Source organism: Protopterus annectens, chromosome 1.part1, assembly GCF_019279795.1.
Source record: "Protopterus annectens isolate FY-2018-M chromosome 1.part1, PAN1.0, whole genome shotgun sequence".
Taxonomy (NCBI): domain Eukaryota; kingdom Metazoa; phylum Chordata; order Ceratodontiformes; family Protopteridae; genus Protopterus; species Protopterus annectens.
In genome coordinates, this window is record NC_056726.1 from 552,113,305 (window position 1) to 552,131,289 (window position 17,985).

Genomic DNA, 17,985 nt, shown 5'->3' on the forward strand with positions numbered 1-17,985 from the left:
TCGGGATGTGAATATCCAGTTGGATTAGTTTATGGTCTGATCTTACCAGTGAGGGATACACTTCTGGTCTGGAGCATAGAGTCCCCATGTTGGTGATGATCAGGTCCAGTATGTTTTCCCCTCTTGTGGGAGTGGTAGCAAGTTGTTCCATAGCATTTGAGTTTATGAATTCTAGGAACCTTTGGGCTAGGGTGTTGGAGCTAGAGTAATGCTCCCAGTCTATGTTTGGGTAGTTGAAGTCGCCCAATATAATGGTGTTTGGAGAGACCTTCATATTTTCCAGTGTTCTCAGGAAGGCCGAGTGGGGTTCCTGGGTTTGGGAGGGTGGTCTGTAGCAGGCTATAAACTGGAAGGCAGTTTTACCCACTGTTAGTTGCACATGGATAGTCTCTGATGCTTTGTGCTGTGCCACCAACCTGGAGGTGTGGGTATCTTTGATGAATATTGATACTCCCCCTCCTTTTGTAGTTCGGTCCAAGTTTTGGGGCCGAAAAGCATGGTATGAGGTATAACCTGGTAGTGCCGGGGTGCTCTTGAGAGCCCTGAACCAGGTTTCTGTTACTGCACAGATATCGATGTTCTCCATGCTAAGCAGAGTTTCGAGTGTGTGCATCTTGAGGTTTAGACTTCTGGCATTGAGTAGCATTACTCTTAGTTTCTTATCCCTTGTGATACATATGGAGGTGGGTATGTCTTTTGAGCCTTGCCTAAAAAAGGCACTATGGGGGTAGCAAGAGCCTTTGCCAATATCCGAAAGCCCAGGGGTGACAGGTGCAAGCCGTCCTTAGCGAAGCATCGTGGCTTGTCGAGCATATCATCCCAGGCTGACAGGCATAGGATCCCCTTTGAATGACACCAGTACTTAAGCCAATTGTTGAAATTGACCATCTTGTCTTCATATTGTGGCATCATTCTTGGTGAGGGTAAGATGCTACTCAAGGTCAGGGTCATACCGACCTGGGCTACATGCTCAGAGAGCTCCTCTATGTCTCTTTTCATGTAGTCCAGGGAGGTACGTCTCAGGTCATTCACACCAGCATGGACAATGACTGAGTCATATTTGTACTTGCCTTGGAGTGACCTGAGTGCTTGTGTTATGTGGCGGATCCTAGCGCCCAGCATGCTGCTCACCGTGATCTTCTCCTTGTTCAGCCTGGTGAGCGGGACGTCGGTGTGCCTGACGATAGAGTCACCTATTACAAGTGTATCAGGTGTGTTGTTTAGCCTTAAGGGCTATGACTGTTCGGCACACTGGCTTTGTGAGATATGTGTTGCACGTGTTTTGTTTTGGGGTAGCAGTTGCTTGGGTCTCTGCTTTGGAGGTCTCTGCTGCTTAGGCAGATCTTTATTTAGAGCCTCCGAGTATGTTTTTGTGTGATTATGTGTTTGGTTTGCTGTCTTGGTAGGTCTATGTGAGACTGGAATTGTAGTGAGTGTGGTTTCCTTCTCCTCCTGACTGGTTATGCCAGTACTGAGTTGAGAGAGCTTAGCCTCCAGTTTGGCTATATGGTTGCATCTCTCACATGTGTTGGAATTTGTTGGGAGGAGGAGAGGGTTGTCTGTGTACATGAGGCAGTTGTAACATTGCCTCAAGATTCCCAGATTCACCAGCTGGACCAGAGAGGAGATTGACAACTGACCTTTGGACATGCTAGAATAGTACTGGGAATTCCTTTATAATTGAAAACAAGGGCCAATGGGGAACAAGGTACTAAAGGGGAGTTTGTGAGGGTGTAGTGCTTTTAATTTTTTAGTGCTGACTTATATAATTGCTTAGTGAGCAAGTGCCAGGTAACTTAAGTGCAATGTGTTACAGGTAACTTAAATGTAAAAACGACAAACAGTAACTTTCTTTCAAGTGAAACAAGGAAATAAGTACAGTAAGCAATGCAGATATCACTAGGGATCCACAGAAGCTGAAAAGCAGCGTTTAGGTGGAATTAGCGTTCAGGAAGTAACAAGCAAACAAACAACAAGCATACAAACAAAGCTAGATTCAGCAGGCCTGGATCTAGTCTATGCTACAGCAAACAAGGTGTACCAATTTCAGTAAGAAACAGTTCAAATATGCAGGCACTATAAACCTTTAACCAGAAATTCCCAGCTCAGAAGGGCAGAGTCCAGCCTCTCCTCCTACAAGAGTGCAGACCACGAACCTTCTTAATGTAAAATAACTGGCCTGAAGCCCAAGTGCTTAAACCAGAACTAATACACTTTTAGAATAACAGACACTGAGCTCTCAATCAGCAGTTCCCAACTTAGAAGGATGTAAGCTACCTGTCATGCCACCACAGTGCATGCCACAAACCTTCCTAATGTAAAACAACTGGTCTGAAGCCCAAGTGCTTAATCCAAAAGACTTAGCATGATAGCTACACTTTAATCAAGTTACTGCCAAGCAGTAATAAATACAATTAGGCTCAGTACCTTTCAACTGTACAGATTTTCGCAGAATGTCCAGATTTTTGCCTTATATTTTTGGTCCGTTTTTCATAAAATTGTGGCTTTCTGGCAAATTAGTGGCAAATAATTGAAGAGTGAAGTTAGAAAATAATGACAGACATTTGTGTTTTAGACTTCATACCCTTCAGAAAATTCATGCTAATGCAAAACCTGTCATACTATCAACTTTCTAAGTTTGTAAGAGCGATATTTCAAAATTGCACCACTTTTTTATGGCTTTGTCCAGATTTCTTACTCTAAGAGGTCAAGAGGTACCCGTTGCAAGGAAGTAGCCCTCAGAGTCATTACCAGCCAGCAGTGTCATGTAAAGCTGAGAGATCTACACCAGGCCCGGAACCGGCATCAGATCATAATCCTCAAGGGTATACCCCCACCCCTATAACAGGTCCCAAACAGTTGTCTGTAGTCTGGAACCTGAACCATGGATCCTGGGGTACTTGGATACAATGGACCTCAGGTCATCAACTATGCTGAACCTGGGGGAGAGGCCTATGAGTCTTCATTCTGGAATGCTATCACCAAGCTATTTTCAGATGATTCAAGGGATTATTGCTTAGGATTTGGCAAGTATAGCTCTCAACAGTCCAGAGTTTTGCCCCATATTTTTTTGTCTGGTCCTCATATAATTTGTCACTTGCTGGCAAATCATTGAAGTCTGAAGTTACTTAAATAATGACAGACATTTGAATTTTCAGACTTCATATGTTCAAGAAAATGTATACTAATGTAAAACCAGTTATATTAATAACTTTCTAAGTTTATAAGAGCGATATTTAAAATATGTCCCTGATTTTGGGCCTTTGCCACCCTGTTTTCTTTTTACTTTTTTCCAGAGGTCTTATCCTAAGAGTTTAATTGGTATACTGGCAAGTCACAACCATGTTCTAGCCATTTGATGATGGGTTGGACAGTGTCTTCACCCCAAGACTTATGTACCCAAGACGGGAGGTGGGCTTCTGTTGTCCTAGACCCCTTGTCATCTGCTGAAGTAGAAAAAAAGCTACTGATTTGAGCCCTTACTACTCAAAGGCAAGAGTATGGCACATGGGCAGGAATGCCATCTCATTAACAGACTTCCCAGCAGGAGTATATGATCATTTTCAGCTCTCTGTTTGTTTTGTCTCTTGACAGATGTTCTTCGTGTTTCACTGTTGCAGTCATCACACTTGGGTTATCTGCCTGCAGGTAGCCCTCAGTCGGCCTGAATACCAGAGTCTTGGGATTTCTGCGTCGGATGCTCTCACTTCTTCCATGATGTCAGGTCATCAGGGGTATAAAACAGGCAGCCGACACCATTACATCAGTCTTTCTTGCCGAGAAGGAGTCTGAAGCAGAAGCAGTTTGCAAGTGTCTGTCGGCCGCTACCTGAAATTTTCGTTTTTCAAGTTTCAAACCTGATTTCTTCCAAATCTAAGTACCCCATTGGGGATTCTTTTTTCTTGCTCTAACCAATGTCAGAAAAAGTTAACAATTTTCTTGCCTGTGGAAAGCAAATACCTCACAGAGATTTTCATTCTTACTGCATCAGCTGTTTAGGCCCAGACCATGACGTCCCTCGCTGTAATTTTTGTGCCTTGTTTAACACCCGAACCATTCATCATCGGGTTATTTTTGTCACTAAATTCTTTTGCTCTCATTCTCCGTATTCCGAAATGGCTTCGATAAGCCATCCAACTACTGATCTTCCAAAAAAGCATAAAGATACAGAGGCAGACTGCATAGGTCCAAAACTGCCGACGAAGCTTCTGTTAAGCTAGTTACCAGTCTGCAGTACTCAGTGAGGAGTCTTTGCAGCCCCTGATGCCCGCTTCTACAGATTCGCAGGCCTCTGCTGAGACCCATTCGGAGTCCGGTATGCAGCGAGATGCTTCTTCGATTATGGAACCTGATGTCTCTACCTTGGATGGGTCTGGAGCCGCTGTGCAGGCACCAGCTTCTGAGGGTGTATTCCGACCTACCGATGTTCACATTAAACTGACAACTTCATTGTCAGCTAAAACTACCGAGTTTCTCAGGCCCAGAGTATGCACTGCGCCTAGAAAACTGATGACCAAAGCACATGCTCAAGCTCCCATGCCACAAAAACAAATGCTTAGAATGGCTGAAGACCTTATTACCCTAATTAGGGGAAGTCACCCTTCCCCTGCTAAGAGACAAAGGATTGAGTTTCTTTCTGATTCTACAGACCGGGAGTCCGATGACTCTGACCCTTCTGATTACCAGGACATACCCTTATCAACCTTTGAGGATTCAGATGCAGAGGAATCAATTCCCTCTGCCTCCCCTCCAGAGGATTTTTATTTTGGTGAAACCTTGCATACTTTACGAGAGTATTTCCACTGGGAATGCTAGGACTACCCTCAGTCCAAAAAGAGACTAAGAGAATTTTTAGAGTTGCCTCAGCACAGGCCTCTAGCTATACCCCCTGTCCTGGATGTTGTAGATGATGTCTTCATGGAATCTAGTCTTACTCCAGACACTTTACCACTGGCCCCTAAAAAACCTGACAGATACTACAGAGTACCTGATTCTCACAAATTTCTCTTTAAGAATCTTACTGCGGAGCCAGAGACCGTTTCCCAGGGACCTAAAGATATTAAGCCTATTACAGCCAAAAGCCCTACTCCTTCAGACAGGCATTCCAGAGCTTTAGACAGATGGGGTAAGAAGGTATATACCTCTGCAACTCTTGCCATCCAGGCATTGAATTCCCAGTTTCACATGTTGAAGAACCAGCAACATTTCATGGAACTAATTAAACAAAAAATGGTGTTATTTCCAGATTGTGCAGAAAATAAAGATTTACAAGAGTTAATGCATTCTGCAAACCAAGTTAGTAAGCATACTTTGCAGTGTGGCTTTGATGCCCTAGAAGCATCTTGCAGGGCTGCAGTCACTGGGTCTGTACTGAGAAGGCATCCTTGGCTGAAGGAACAAACTTTGCCAGACCATGTCAAAACAAAATTACTAGACGCTCTTTTAAATCAGGACTGTTTGTTTGGCACCAAAGGAAAAGAGGTTCTTAAAAAGATGGAAGAAAAAGCTAAATCTATGCAAACTGTTAAAGAATTCTTACAAGTGCAGCCACCTAGATTCAGTAGGCATTGGCCTTCTAAAAACTGGCCCTTTCCAGCCCCTTCCAGGCCTTTTCAGTCCAAAAACAGGGGAACCAGACCACGAAGACTACTGTCTTAGGGTATGCAGAGATCTAAACAATGGAGTGTTCCCACCTCAAACACAGGGATTGGTAAGCCACCCCCTCATGGAAAAAGTTCACAATGACTTTTCAATTATCCTTCCCAGCCCTGCCCAACTACTTGCACCCCTAGGAGGAAAACTTTCCCTTCATGCCAAAAACTGGATGTCCCTTACTCAGGACCGATGGGTTCTAAACATTGTATCCCAGGGGTACAGATTCTACTTCCATTCACTGCCAACCCCAAGCGGGTTTCCAGACCTTCCTCCAAACCAGTGGGCAGAGGCTCAAAAGCAAGTACTTTCCCTGCTCAATATCAGGGCCATCCAACCTGTTCCAGTAGAACAAAGGGGACAGGGTTTCTACTCCAGACTGTTCCTGCTGCCCAGAAAAACGGGCTCTTGGCACCCTATCCTGGATCTATCAATTCTCAATACTTTTCTGATGGTCTCAAAATTCAAAATGCTTACACTGCAATAGCTTCTCCCTATGCTAGCCAAGGATGCCTGGTTAGTCACCCTAGACTTAAAAGAAGCTTATCTGCACATCCCCATAAGGGAGTCTTGCAGGAAATATCTACACTTCAGGGCAGGCTCTATGCACTATCAGTTCTCTGCACTTCCCTCTGGCTTATCTACCATGCCCAGAGTATTCACAAAGTGCCTGGCTCCAGCCTTTGCATACCGCAGGCAGAAAAATATCCATATTTTCCCATACTTGGACGATTGCCTGATTCAGGCGGACAGTCAGGAATTGCTACTTCCTCACCTGGCATTTGTAAAAAGACTCCTATCTTCATTGGGGTAAACCATAAACAAAAAGAAATCACAAGAGGTGCTCACTCAAAAAATTGTATTCCTGGGCGCAAGCTTGAACACAACTTCCCAGATGGCATTTCTCACTCCAGAAAAACAGATCTATTTGAACAACTCTTCAACCAAATGGCCACCAAAACCCAGCTATCTGCAAGGAAAATACTGCAAACCCTAGGGTTCATGGCCTCATGCATTCTACTAATTCCATATGCAAGACTGCATATGAGGAAACTTCAATGGTACTTAAAAAATCTTTGGTGGCAACATTCTCAGGACATGGAAACAGTCATTCCTAGCATACCTTGTCTAAGGGCAGAGTTCCTTTGGTGTGCAGAAGCATGTAACCACAACAAGGGACTACCTTTCACTTAACCCCTCGCCGTCCAAATCCTGACTAAAGATGCATCAGACTATGCATGGGGGGCTCACATGGCAGGCAAATGCATTCAGGGCAAGTGGAGCCCAGGACAAATCCTCCTGCACATCAATCAAAAGAGATGTTAGTTGTACAGTATGCTCTGATGGCCTTCAAATACCTAATCCTTCCAGGACAGCTGCTGATAAAAACAGACAACACCACAGTTATGTGGTACATAAACAAGCAGGGGGGAACCAATTCCTACCTGCTCTGCAGGTTAGCCATGGCCCTGTAGAACACAGCCTTGAGCAACCAAGTGCATCTACAAGCTCAATTCCTGCCAGGTAAACAGAATTCACTGGCAGATGACTTAAGCAGAAATCTCCTGGACCCATATGAGTGGAATTTGGAGCCCAACACCTTCACCCTTCTAATCCAGAGATGGGAGACACTAGAGGTGGACCTCTTTGCCTCCCCCAAGAACCACCAATTGAGCAAATTTGCACCAGGAACCCTCACAGCAGGGCCCGGTGGGTGGATGCCTTATCCTTCAAATGGGAAAAACTCTCAATTTATGCCTTTCCACTTCTGCCCCTCCTCTCAAAGGTACTATTCAAGATCAGACAGGACAGCCCAAGGGCAATTTTTATTGCCTCAGACTGGCCATGCCAGCACTGGTACCCACTCTTATGCAGTCTGACAACAATGCCACCCTGGCATCTTCATCCATCACCTTCCCTGCTGTCTCACCAGGAGGGACAGATTTTGCATCCACAGCTGCAAACCCTAACCCTTGCAGCCTGGCTTATCCCCTGAATACTCCACCAGCAACCCTCAGCAAACAGGTATTGGACATCATTCTTGAGGTGAGAAGGCCTAGTACTAGGAAATTCTATGCTGAAAAGTGGAAAATATATTGTTCTTGGAGTCAGTCTCAAGGAAAGGACACAGCTGTGCCCTCCTTACCTCAAATCCTTGATTACCTAGCAGAGCTACTCCACAGAGGCCTATCCTTCTCCTCCATTAAGATTCATGCCTCTGCCATCTCAGCTCATTATAATACTGAGCCACTTCTATTCTGTCACCCTCTCATCAAACATTTCCTGAGAGGGGCTAACAACTTAAGGCCCCCTAGGAGAGCACCCACCCCTGCCTGGGACCTTAACTTTGTACTAGAAAAGCTCACGCTTCCCCCTTCTGAACCTGTGGATTCAGCAGAGTTAAAATTCCTTTCTTGGAAAACAGCTTTGCTTTTAGTCATAACCTCAGCTAGAAGAGTGTCTGAGTTACAGCCACTAATGGCTGTGGAACCCTTCATTATTTTCCATGCTGACGGGGTTTCCCTCAGGACTAACCCATCCTTTATGCCTAAGGTGGTCTCCAGTGTGTCTCTAAACCAAGCCATCCATTTTCCAACCTTCTTCCCTAATCCTCAAAATAAAGGGGAAAGGATCCTGCACTCCCTGGATGTGCATAGACAGCTCAGGTTCTACCTTGACAGGACTAAACCTTTCAGAAAATCTGACCAGCTGCTAGTCAGCTTTGCTACAGGAGCAGAGGGCAAGGCCATTTCAAAGCAAACCATTTCCAAATGGATAGCACACTGCATCCATTTCTACTACAAGCACCATGGAAAGCCTACCCCACAGGGGATCAGAACACATTCCACTAGGGCTACTTCCACTTCTACAGCATTTCTCAGGGGAGTCCCTACCAGGGACATTCTGGAAGCTGCAACCTGGAGTTCTGTACACACCTTCACCAAGCATCACCATTTACCTATTTTTTCAAAATCCAGAGCTGGATTTACTGCAGCAGTCTTACAGGGCCTGCTTGCCAGCCCTAACTCCTCTTGACTGCCTCCACCCTTCCTCAGCTTTGGGAATCAACCCAAGTATGATGACTGCAACAGTGAAACATGGAGAACATAGTACAGTTGTGTGCATTTACCATAAATGTAGATGTCGGAGTGTATTCACTGTTGCAGTCCTGGTTTCCCTCCCTCCAGCCCCCTGTTTTTCTCTATCCTTTCTACCTATCCTCTATATGGCCATTTTTTATGGCAGTGGTATTTACTTTTTACTGGTGGTGTTCCACACCATATATTAGCTTGCTATTTGGGGGGCTCCTGACATCTGGGCAAGAAAAGCTGATGTAATGGCATCGGTTGCCTGTTTTATACCCCTGATGACCTGACATCATGGAAGAAGCAACAGCATCCAAAGCAGAAATCCCAAGACTCTGGTATTCGGACCAACTGAGGGCTACCTGCAGGCAGATAACCCAAGTGTGATGACTGCAACAGTGGATACACTCAAACATCTACATTTATGATAAGTGTACACAACTGTACTTTTTCAGACAAAGGCCTATGACTGCATATAGAAGCCTCTAATGGATCCATCACAAGGCGTCATGAATCTCTGGTACTTTCCTGCTAGAAAGTTAGGACAGAAACATCTCCAGTCTGCATCTACTGGTGACCAGGTTGTATAGCTGGAACTTATGGAAGGGCTTTGTGCTGTACTGCTCTTCGGAGCAACAGAGATGATACCAATGTGGACCACATGAACATTATGTTTATTTATTTACTTACTTAACTGTTTACTTATTTACTTGTGTTAATAATGTAACCCTGTTACACACTGATCTCTCTTTTCAAGGGTGACCTGGTTGCACTGTTTGGTTATGTGACTTGTTCAGAGTCACGCAGTAGGCAAATTAAGAAGCACAATATAAAAAAAATAACTTAAGGCCTTAGAAAAATTGTAGAAACAGAAAAACCCATAAAACTAAATATTTTGTTTAAATGTCATGTTTAATAATGATACCTTTACCTGTGCCCTGTGCTGTGTTCATGGTCCCAGATTTTGATTGTTGTTGTCCCATATTTTGATTTTTGGTTTGAAAGTGGTGATATTGCAAACAAATTTTTAGGACAAAATAAATCCTTTCAATCTGAACACTTCAGTTGTGTTAGCAAATGTTCTGATTCTGATTCATTGTGGTATGATATTAAGACAAGCCAGACCACTAACTGCAATTTAGAAGAGCAAAGGAGAAGTCAAATCAGTCTTGAGCAAATTTTCGTGCTGAACAGTTAGAAAATAATTTGACAGAAAACAAAACAAAAAGCGCTATTCAAAACTTCTCTGTATTCAGATTGATCTGACCACATCAGTTCTGTTAAATTGGATATACTGCCATTTTGTTTTTCTAAGCTGCTATAAAGCAATCATTTTTAAAGATTGTGTGTCCTGATCAGCTCATTACACTAGTGTGATCTGGCCTGCAAAATGTCACAATAAAAATGTGTGCATATACGTGTGTTTTCTATTTCTGTATTCACTGTATTCATTCCCCTCTAAATTTCCTTATCTAGTAATTGCTTTCCTGCTCTGTATTGATAAGATGTTTGCACACTGTGCCCTTCAGTGAAGGATCTGCTTGTAAAGGGAACTTTCTTAAATCCCTGGACTACAAACTGAACAACCTTTTAATCTGGCTAATAATAGACACACAATTGCAAAGTCACCCATATGACTATTACCTGTACTCTACTGTCAATGTCATGAAACCACCTTCACTCTGTCTTCTGGCCCCAAAGGGGACCCACTCCTGCTGTTGTCAACGGGGGTGTCCCTTTACTTCCCCCAAACTGCTGTGACACCAGTGGTCAATATCTAGGTCCTGTATCCTTCATAAAGCACCTGCAAGTGAGTTGTGCCTCAACAGAATGAACAAGTGTGTACAGAACTGCATGCTATGCAACCGGAGGTGATGGCACTGAAAGCCAAACAAGCCCTGTCTGACAACATTTCTCTCAACTCCTGAGTAGCTGGGCTTTGTTCAATATGATGACCATCCATATATCTGGATTTCAAAAATCCTTCTTCATTCACCTCTCAGCTGCCATCTTCTATCACACTGTAACCACATCTGATCCCTCTGTTTTTTGTGCATTCCCTAGATGGTAAGATAGTAAACTAATATTTTGAGGGCCTGCTCTGAATGTTTCTCCAGAATGGTAGCTATAAAGAACACAAAACCTTGTTTACAGTTGTCCCGTGCTGTGATTGTAAACCCAAATGGCTTATATTTTACTAGGATTACCAATGTCACTTTAAATTCCTTGGCACCTCTTGTTCTGCATCCCTTCAGAGTCAAGCAAGTCATACACTTCCACAACCTCTCCTCTCCAGAGGTTGCCTTTCACTCCCTGCACCTCACAGTGACAATTAGCAAATGCCTGAGCACCCAGAAAAAACATCTCTTACATGATGTAGGCTGTGTACACTATGGTGTTTAGATAAAACCTCCTGGAGAAAGAATTGTGACCCTTCCTGAAGTTTATCCTGAGATCCCTTAATCAATATCTCCTCTCCCCAGGGTGTAGCAAGGCATACTCTTTGTACTGTACTCAGTACAGTTTCTATTACTAAGAGAAACCATACTTTTTAGGCCATACTATGTCCATCACCCTCAGGATTAATACCTCCAGTAAGAGTTGTATAGATTGAAAAACCTCTTAAGGTCTTTCCCAAACCTAAAAATTATAACTGAAGACTAAAAAAAAAAAAAATGAGAAAAAGAGAGGGAGAGGCACTTCTGTACTCCCACTGTAACTATAGCAAGATACTTGCTATGACTGCAATAAGCAACTTGCTACAGTTACTACCCTGCCACACATTCCCACTAGGAATGCCAGTTGTCTTCCACTTATGAAACCGCAATATCCCAGCACATCATAAATCAAAGCTGGCAGTCATGCGCTGTTGGCTTTAAAATGAAAAGTAAACACATTCCTTCCTTTTATCCGTTTGTTATTTATTATTATGTTAAAGTTATTCTTTTTCGTATTCCTTTTTAATACTCCTTTTTTGTTATGTTTTTGGGCACCACTTCCAATCTGGCCTATCTCTCTGCCCACGGATGCACTGCCCCATAGTAAGAGAGGGAGTCCTCCATTCCCCAGGAATAAGCTTGTCTGGAGGCTGTGACTGAATAGAGATTCTAATGGGCCTGACAAGTCATGCTTCAAGTTATTTAGATGGCATCCTAGGATATTATCAGGACCCACTGATGCATTGTTTTTAGCTCTGGAGAGTGCAGTGAGGACCTGTCCTTTAGTGATAGTTGGAGGAGAAAAGGTAGAGGGTATTTCTAGAGGAAGGGGACTAGGGTGATGGGGGAGTGAAATAGGAGCTAAAATTATTGGCAAGGAAATTTGCTATATCCCCCAGTTTGGTAAAGGAAGCTCCATTTACTATTAGTTTAGCAGACTGTTGGGGGTTCCCTTTAAGGTTGCTTACTTAGCTAAAAAAATGCCGTATAGTTACCCTTAAACTAGAAGGCTATTTTTGCCTCAAAGCTGACTTGATGGAATTGATTAGTCCCCGATTTGCTTGCTGAGACTGTTGAGGGAGTTTTTTTTTTTATCTTTTGGACATAGCCTTTCCTATATTTGGACAGAATTTTCTTTTTTTGTTGTTGTTGTTGTACAACCTATTTACACTGGGGGTCCACCAAGGGGGCTTGTTTTTGGTGTATGTTCTAAGTTGATTTTGCTTTGTTAGTACTGTTTATATGCAGTTATTTTTATGCTTGTAAAGGGTTTCCGTAAACACTTCCAGAATAATTCAACTCCTCTGAAAAGTTTGCTGGTAGTGTTTCAACTGGACAGTATTGTGTAATGTAAGAGTGGTACCTGGAACTATATACACTGTTTTGTTTTCCTTTTGTTTTTTTATCAGTTATTGTATAGTTGTTCTAACTGTACTGTTTTTAATAGCATTATTCATGTACATTGTCCACAGTGTGATATATTATATGCTCACAGAAACTGTGCTTTGTTTAGTGACATAGTATTTGTGTTTTACTCTTCTTGCAGAAACGGCTGTGAACATTGGCTACTCCTGTAACATGCTGAGCGATGATATGAAAGGCATTTTTATTGTTGCTGGACATTCTGCTAGTGAAGTGTTGGAAGAGCTGAGGTAAACAGCACATATTAAAAATGTTACCATATTTTCATTATGTTAAATGCAGCACTTTCTTTAGTCTTGTTGATAGATTTGTGCTTTTGTCTCGCCGTTATTTTTGGCTTTGCCCGATTCTTGAGCAAAGATGTTGAGCTGTACATGGAGGCTTGAAAAGTAAAGCTTCCAACTTAAGTAAGCAAGTCAGAAAAGTGTGAGCAATGATGGTTTTGTCTGGATAGGTTAACATGTTTGACTCGTACCTTGTTTGAAATTGTACAATCTATCCTCCCCCTTAGCCCAGAGAAAGCAACACATTAGCTTCCCTTCCAGTGTGTTTATGTTCTTCATATTCTAAGGAAACTGATCACAACACTCACCTAAAAGGGCAACTGTTTGAAATGCTGGGACCCACGTCAGCAAATTTCATAATGCTGAAACTAAATAGTTAAAAAACAGACTTACATATACTAAGTCCAAGATTGCAATTCTTTGGAATATTCCCTTTTTTCCAAGTTGGTATATGTAAGTTCAGGGGTGTTGGGGACTTGCCCTACAAAATACAACTTTAAAGGAGAAAAGAGATGTTTGATAGTCACTCTTCCTACATTTTCGGTGTTTTTGTTTTTTGCATGTCAGCACCTGGGGTTATGAGTACTGACATTTCAATAGAGAGTCACTTAGCAGTGTTAGGTGATAAAGGAAATTGCCACATAAAGGAAGGAAAATGAATTCTGAAAAACATTTAGACTCACTGTGTATAGATTACAAGACTAGCTCTGTTATTTGGCAATTAAGATTTTAAATCTGGTCATACTCACTAAGGATTTTAATTTCAATTATTTTCATCATGTCTTGCATGTGAGGAACCCTATTATAGCCAAGCATGCCATTTTACATGTATGGGAGTTTCACGTTTTATTACATCAAACTTTTTTTTTTTGGAAAGAACCATGAATGCAGATCAGTGTTGCCCTTTCTTCTTTCCAGTATGAACAAACCATCATTACTGTGCAGAGACAGTAGCATAAGGGAGATTGTGGATAGCATCATCAAGGAAGACAGTTGAAACAAATAGCCAGAGCTGCTGACAGCCAGTACCGTAGCTATGGCAGGTTGAAAGGGTTAACTGCTCCGGGTGCAAAGTGTTAACGAGATGTGATCAGTCATCCACACTGGCTTCTAAAAGCTTTTTAAAGTCTTTTTTTTCTTAAAGAACAAACCTGAGCTCTTTAGCATTCAGTGTGTGGTCTAAACTGTAGCAACTGTTAGGAGGGAGGGGGAATAATATGGCCACCTGGTTGGTGTGCCATTAGAACAATATGACTTTTTTCTTCTTCAAATGAAGAGTTGGGGTGGCTGGTTACTACTAAAGCTGGCTACACCTCTGCTGGCAGCCAAGTCAGGGGGATGGGTAATCTCTTATTTATTAGCATTTGTTTGTTGGGATTGTCCATCTGGGTATAAAATTGCCTCTATTCACTGGAGCCCTGAGAAAGAGAGAAAAACTTCAAGTATGAATACATGTACAAAAGTGCAAAGAAGAAGAAAAAAGCTCTGATCACATCAGTAACCTGAAATCAGCATACATTTTCTACTCAAAAGTTTATTGTCCATGTGGAGACTACCTGTTACAGACAGTAACTCATAAGAGCATAGCTTTAACATGTACAGCGGTTTACTGACTGCCACTAGTTAATCTGTTTGCAATTCCTGGCTGTGCAGATCCCTCATAACCTAGCCAGAAGAAAAATGAGAAGCAACACAATACTGCAAGTGTATTTTTACAGGATGTACCCAATAGCTTGTCATCAAATCTTACTCATGTTTTGTGACTGGAAAACAAGAATAACTAACACTTGATCAAGTCTTTAGTGAGCTATGAGAATGCTACAGCTTCAATAATGAAACTAAGTGGCAATTTTGATTACAAATATCTTTCTCTACAATTTTCCAAGTCAGAGATAGAGAAAGAGAGAGAGAGAGAGAGAGAGAGAGAGAGATTTTCCACACTAAGTCCTATGTATGTTGCAATACGGATTTAGGTTTCTTGATCTTGTCCTTGTGTTATTATCATTTTTGTGGACATGTAGTAGATCATACAGAACTGAAACATTTACACCTTTGTAGAACAGGCATGGCTTACAATCTATGAGTCCATGCAAGATAAAGAAAGGGCAGGGCTTCTAGATACTATGGATAACACGAGTGCCTCATACTTGAGGTTCGTGTAGTTTATGTGATTTATATGATCATTGTTCAAGAGTTCTTCTCTTCCAAACAGTATGATGCTACATTTTTTGATATTCAGCTTTAGGCCATAATTCTGACACCACAAGTATGTTGAGGTTAGGCCATCTTGGAGGATCCAAGTGTTTTCAGGGATACTGATGATGGACTCAAAGCTTGCAATGGTCCTTGAACTTGGTGAGCCACAGGCCTTTAATTTCAAATTTGACGTCAGAGGTAGATGCCAAAAAGATGCATTTGCAAAGCAGAGCACTAGGGAAAGCAACTAGTGACAAGTCTCTGGAAGGATAGTGTGCTATCAACCAAGGCAATCTCTGTCAGTAAGCAATCTATCACTCCAACAGGTTCCATAATGATTTCGGGTTTGACCATTTTGTTGGTGATATCAGAAAGAGGTATGTTATCAAAAGTCTTAGCGAAATGAAGCTAAGCCTTGTACATGTAACTGCCCTCATCTGGTGCTTCTGTGACTCTTCAAAGAGTTGAACTATGTTTATTAGGCATGATCTACTTTTACTGATGCTAAGAGGGATCCTTGAGAGGGTTCAGCCAATTGTCCTAGAAAAGGCAGAGGACATTCCTGCCTGTTTCACCAAGGATGACCTATCACCACATGACATTTGAATACTGGCTAAGACAATCTTTACCACCATGGTGCTGTTTTGTTAGTCCATTTAGCCTTCTAATATAGTAAACACAAAACTGAATTTTCCAGGTATCCATGCAGTATTGCTCAGTACTAGGAGCTTAAATGAAATGCCTTCTTTCCATACCCTCCTAAGTCTGGAAAAATATTTATGTTGTCACTGAAATTTGTTTCCAGACAAGTGACAGCACTCCCGCTTAGGCTTTTCTGCCTACCATTTGCTTAGGCCCACAAGTGTGGATAGTAGTTATGGAGGATGGTCATACCTCAAAACTGTCCCTGATTTTGACTCAAATTTTGGCCCTGTCCCTCTTAATCCCTCCTAAAACTAGTGACTTTTGGAGGAAACGTGGTGAAATACACTTAATGAATAATTACAATAATTAAGAGTTATAGACTTCTTTTACTTCAGAAAATGTGTATTAATTCATATGCTCTGATTCTGTCAATGTTTCAAGTTAATAGCACTAATATTTTAAAAGTGTCCCTGATTGTCCCTGATTTTTTCGTGACTTGTCCCTGATTCTGTTGAAATTTGTCCCCGATTGGTTGAGAGGTCTGAGGATGGTGATGTGTCCGTCTTTACTTGAATCATCCTCACTTCTAGACTGTATGACCAAGACAGTGACTTCAAACTCTTTTGTGTCCCTAATATCAGTACACAATACTTCATACCACATCCTGGCCTACTACAAAAACTGTGCATGATCCCTGCAATTCTTGACATATAGCTTAATAATAAGCTAATGTCCCTCTCAATGGGGGAATTTAACTATCCCACCATAAACTGGCACACCTACACCTCTAGTAATAAATATTTCCAGTGCTTGCTTGACTTTATCAGTGTTAACTCCCTTGATCAAATAGTATTGTCCACTTCTACAGGCACCAGCAGACTCAGTCTTGTTCTGACCAGCACAGTCCTTATGTGCTCATCAGCCATTCTCATATCCTCACTGTTCACAACAGATCAGTAAGGTATTTTGTTCATCATACTGTCCAGGTGCAAGTTAATGACCAACCTAACCATCTTTGGAGACTTCTCCAGTCACCAGGGCTAATGTCCTTGTGCTTAATGACGATATAAGATGTTCCTCAATGACCCTATAGCAAATACAGTTACATATACAAAACATTTATATTCCCATCTCAGCACATGTATACAGACTCATGCACCCATTTACAACAAGTACGATATCTGATTTAGAAATAACCCCTCCTCTGGTGGAACTCGGCTGTACACACACACTGTACAATAAATGTAAAAGGCTAATAGTCAGAGAGATAGAACAAAAACTCAAGAGTGCTATAATCAACCTCAAAAGGATTAACAATGAATTTATGGACAAAATCAAATGTTACATAGCCAATTACAAACTAAAAATTGTCATATCAGCAAAGGATAACCACTACACTATAAAGCATTACCGAACAGCAGCCCCAGATGTTACACAATAATAAACCAAGAGAAGCTCAATAAATTAATAGTACAAGAGTGTGTGCACAACGGGCAGGAATATTACAATGTGATGATCAATGCAGTACTGATTTATTAGTATGTATCTGAGCATAAAACACAGATGCCATAGTACAATGTTCCACACACCATAGCTACAGCTGTCTTCAAGACTTCATGTGGTGGTTCAGACAGTTGGTAAAACATCACAAGGTTCTATGAGGCAAAAATGCAAGAAGCAAAACTCTGTAAGAGAAAATAGACAGGAGTACTACAACACAGTACTCAAGGCATCAACAGCATGAATGGATAGTAATAAATACAATAAAAAAAGATGTCCAGCAAAGTGTGTGATGCTGTCACAGCATCCTTTGTGCAGTTTATTGTTTAATGGGACAATAAACAATCAGCCAGAAGTGAAACATACACAACAGGGCACAACAATTAGCCATAAAATATCCAACATCACTAGCTGAGAAGAGATACTACAAACTGCCACTACACACAACCAGACACAAGCCAGGTGCAGGTGAGCACTAGAGTGTACTGAATCAGTGAATAGGTGTTGGGAGGAACTGGACATTTAATACGATCACTTGTTACTGTCGTCTGCACTCCAACATAGTGTTGTATAGTCCACAGACATCCTGTATTAAATACAGCATTTCCCATATGTTGTGGGGCTGTTTTTTTTTTTCTTCAGTCAAATACGGTAATGGGGTTCAAGGCAAATTTGTTATGTCACAGCGCAGCACAATAGAATGGCAGCAAGTTTAAGCAGAGCATACAGGCCAATTAAAGTTAACACTGCTATGTAACCAGT

General features: G+C 41.9%; 1 protein-coding gene across 1 annotated transcript in view; it reads left to right on the top strand.

Moving 5' to 3' along the window:
* LOC122814860 (phospholipid-transporting ATPase ID-like) overlaps positions 1–17,985 on the top strand; it is a 2,026,011-nt gene that overhangs the window by 1,697,623 nt on the left and 310,403 nt on the right. Inside the window, exon 20 of the mRNA XM_044087143.1 lies at positions 12,723–12,828. Coding sequence (XP_043943078.1) covers positions 12,723–12,828 — 106 coding nt within the window. The remainder of the gene's footprint in view (positions 1–12,722; positions 12,829–17,985) is intronic.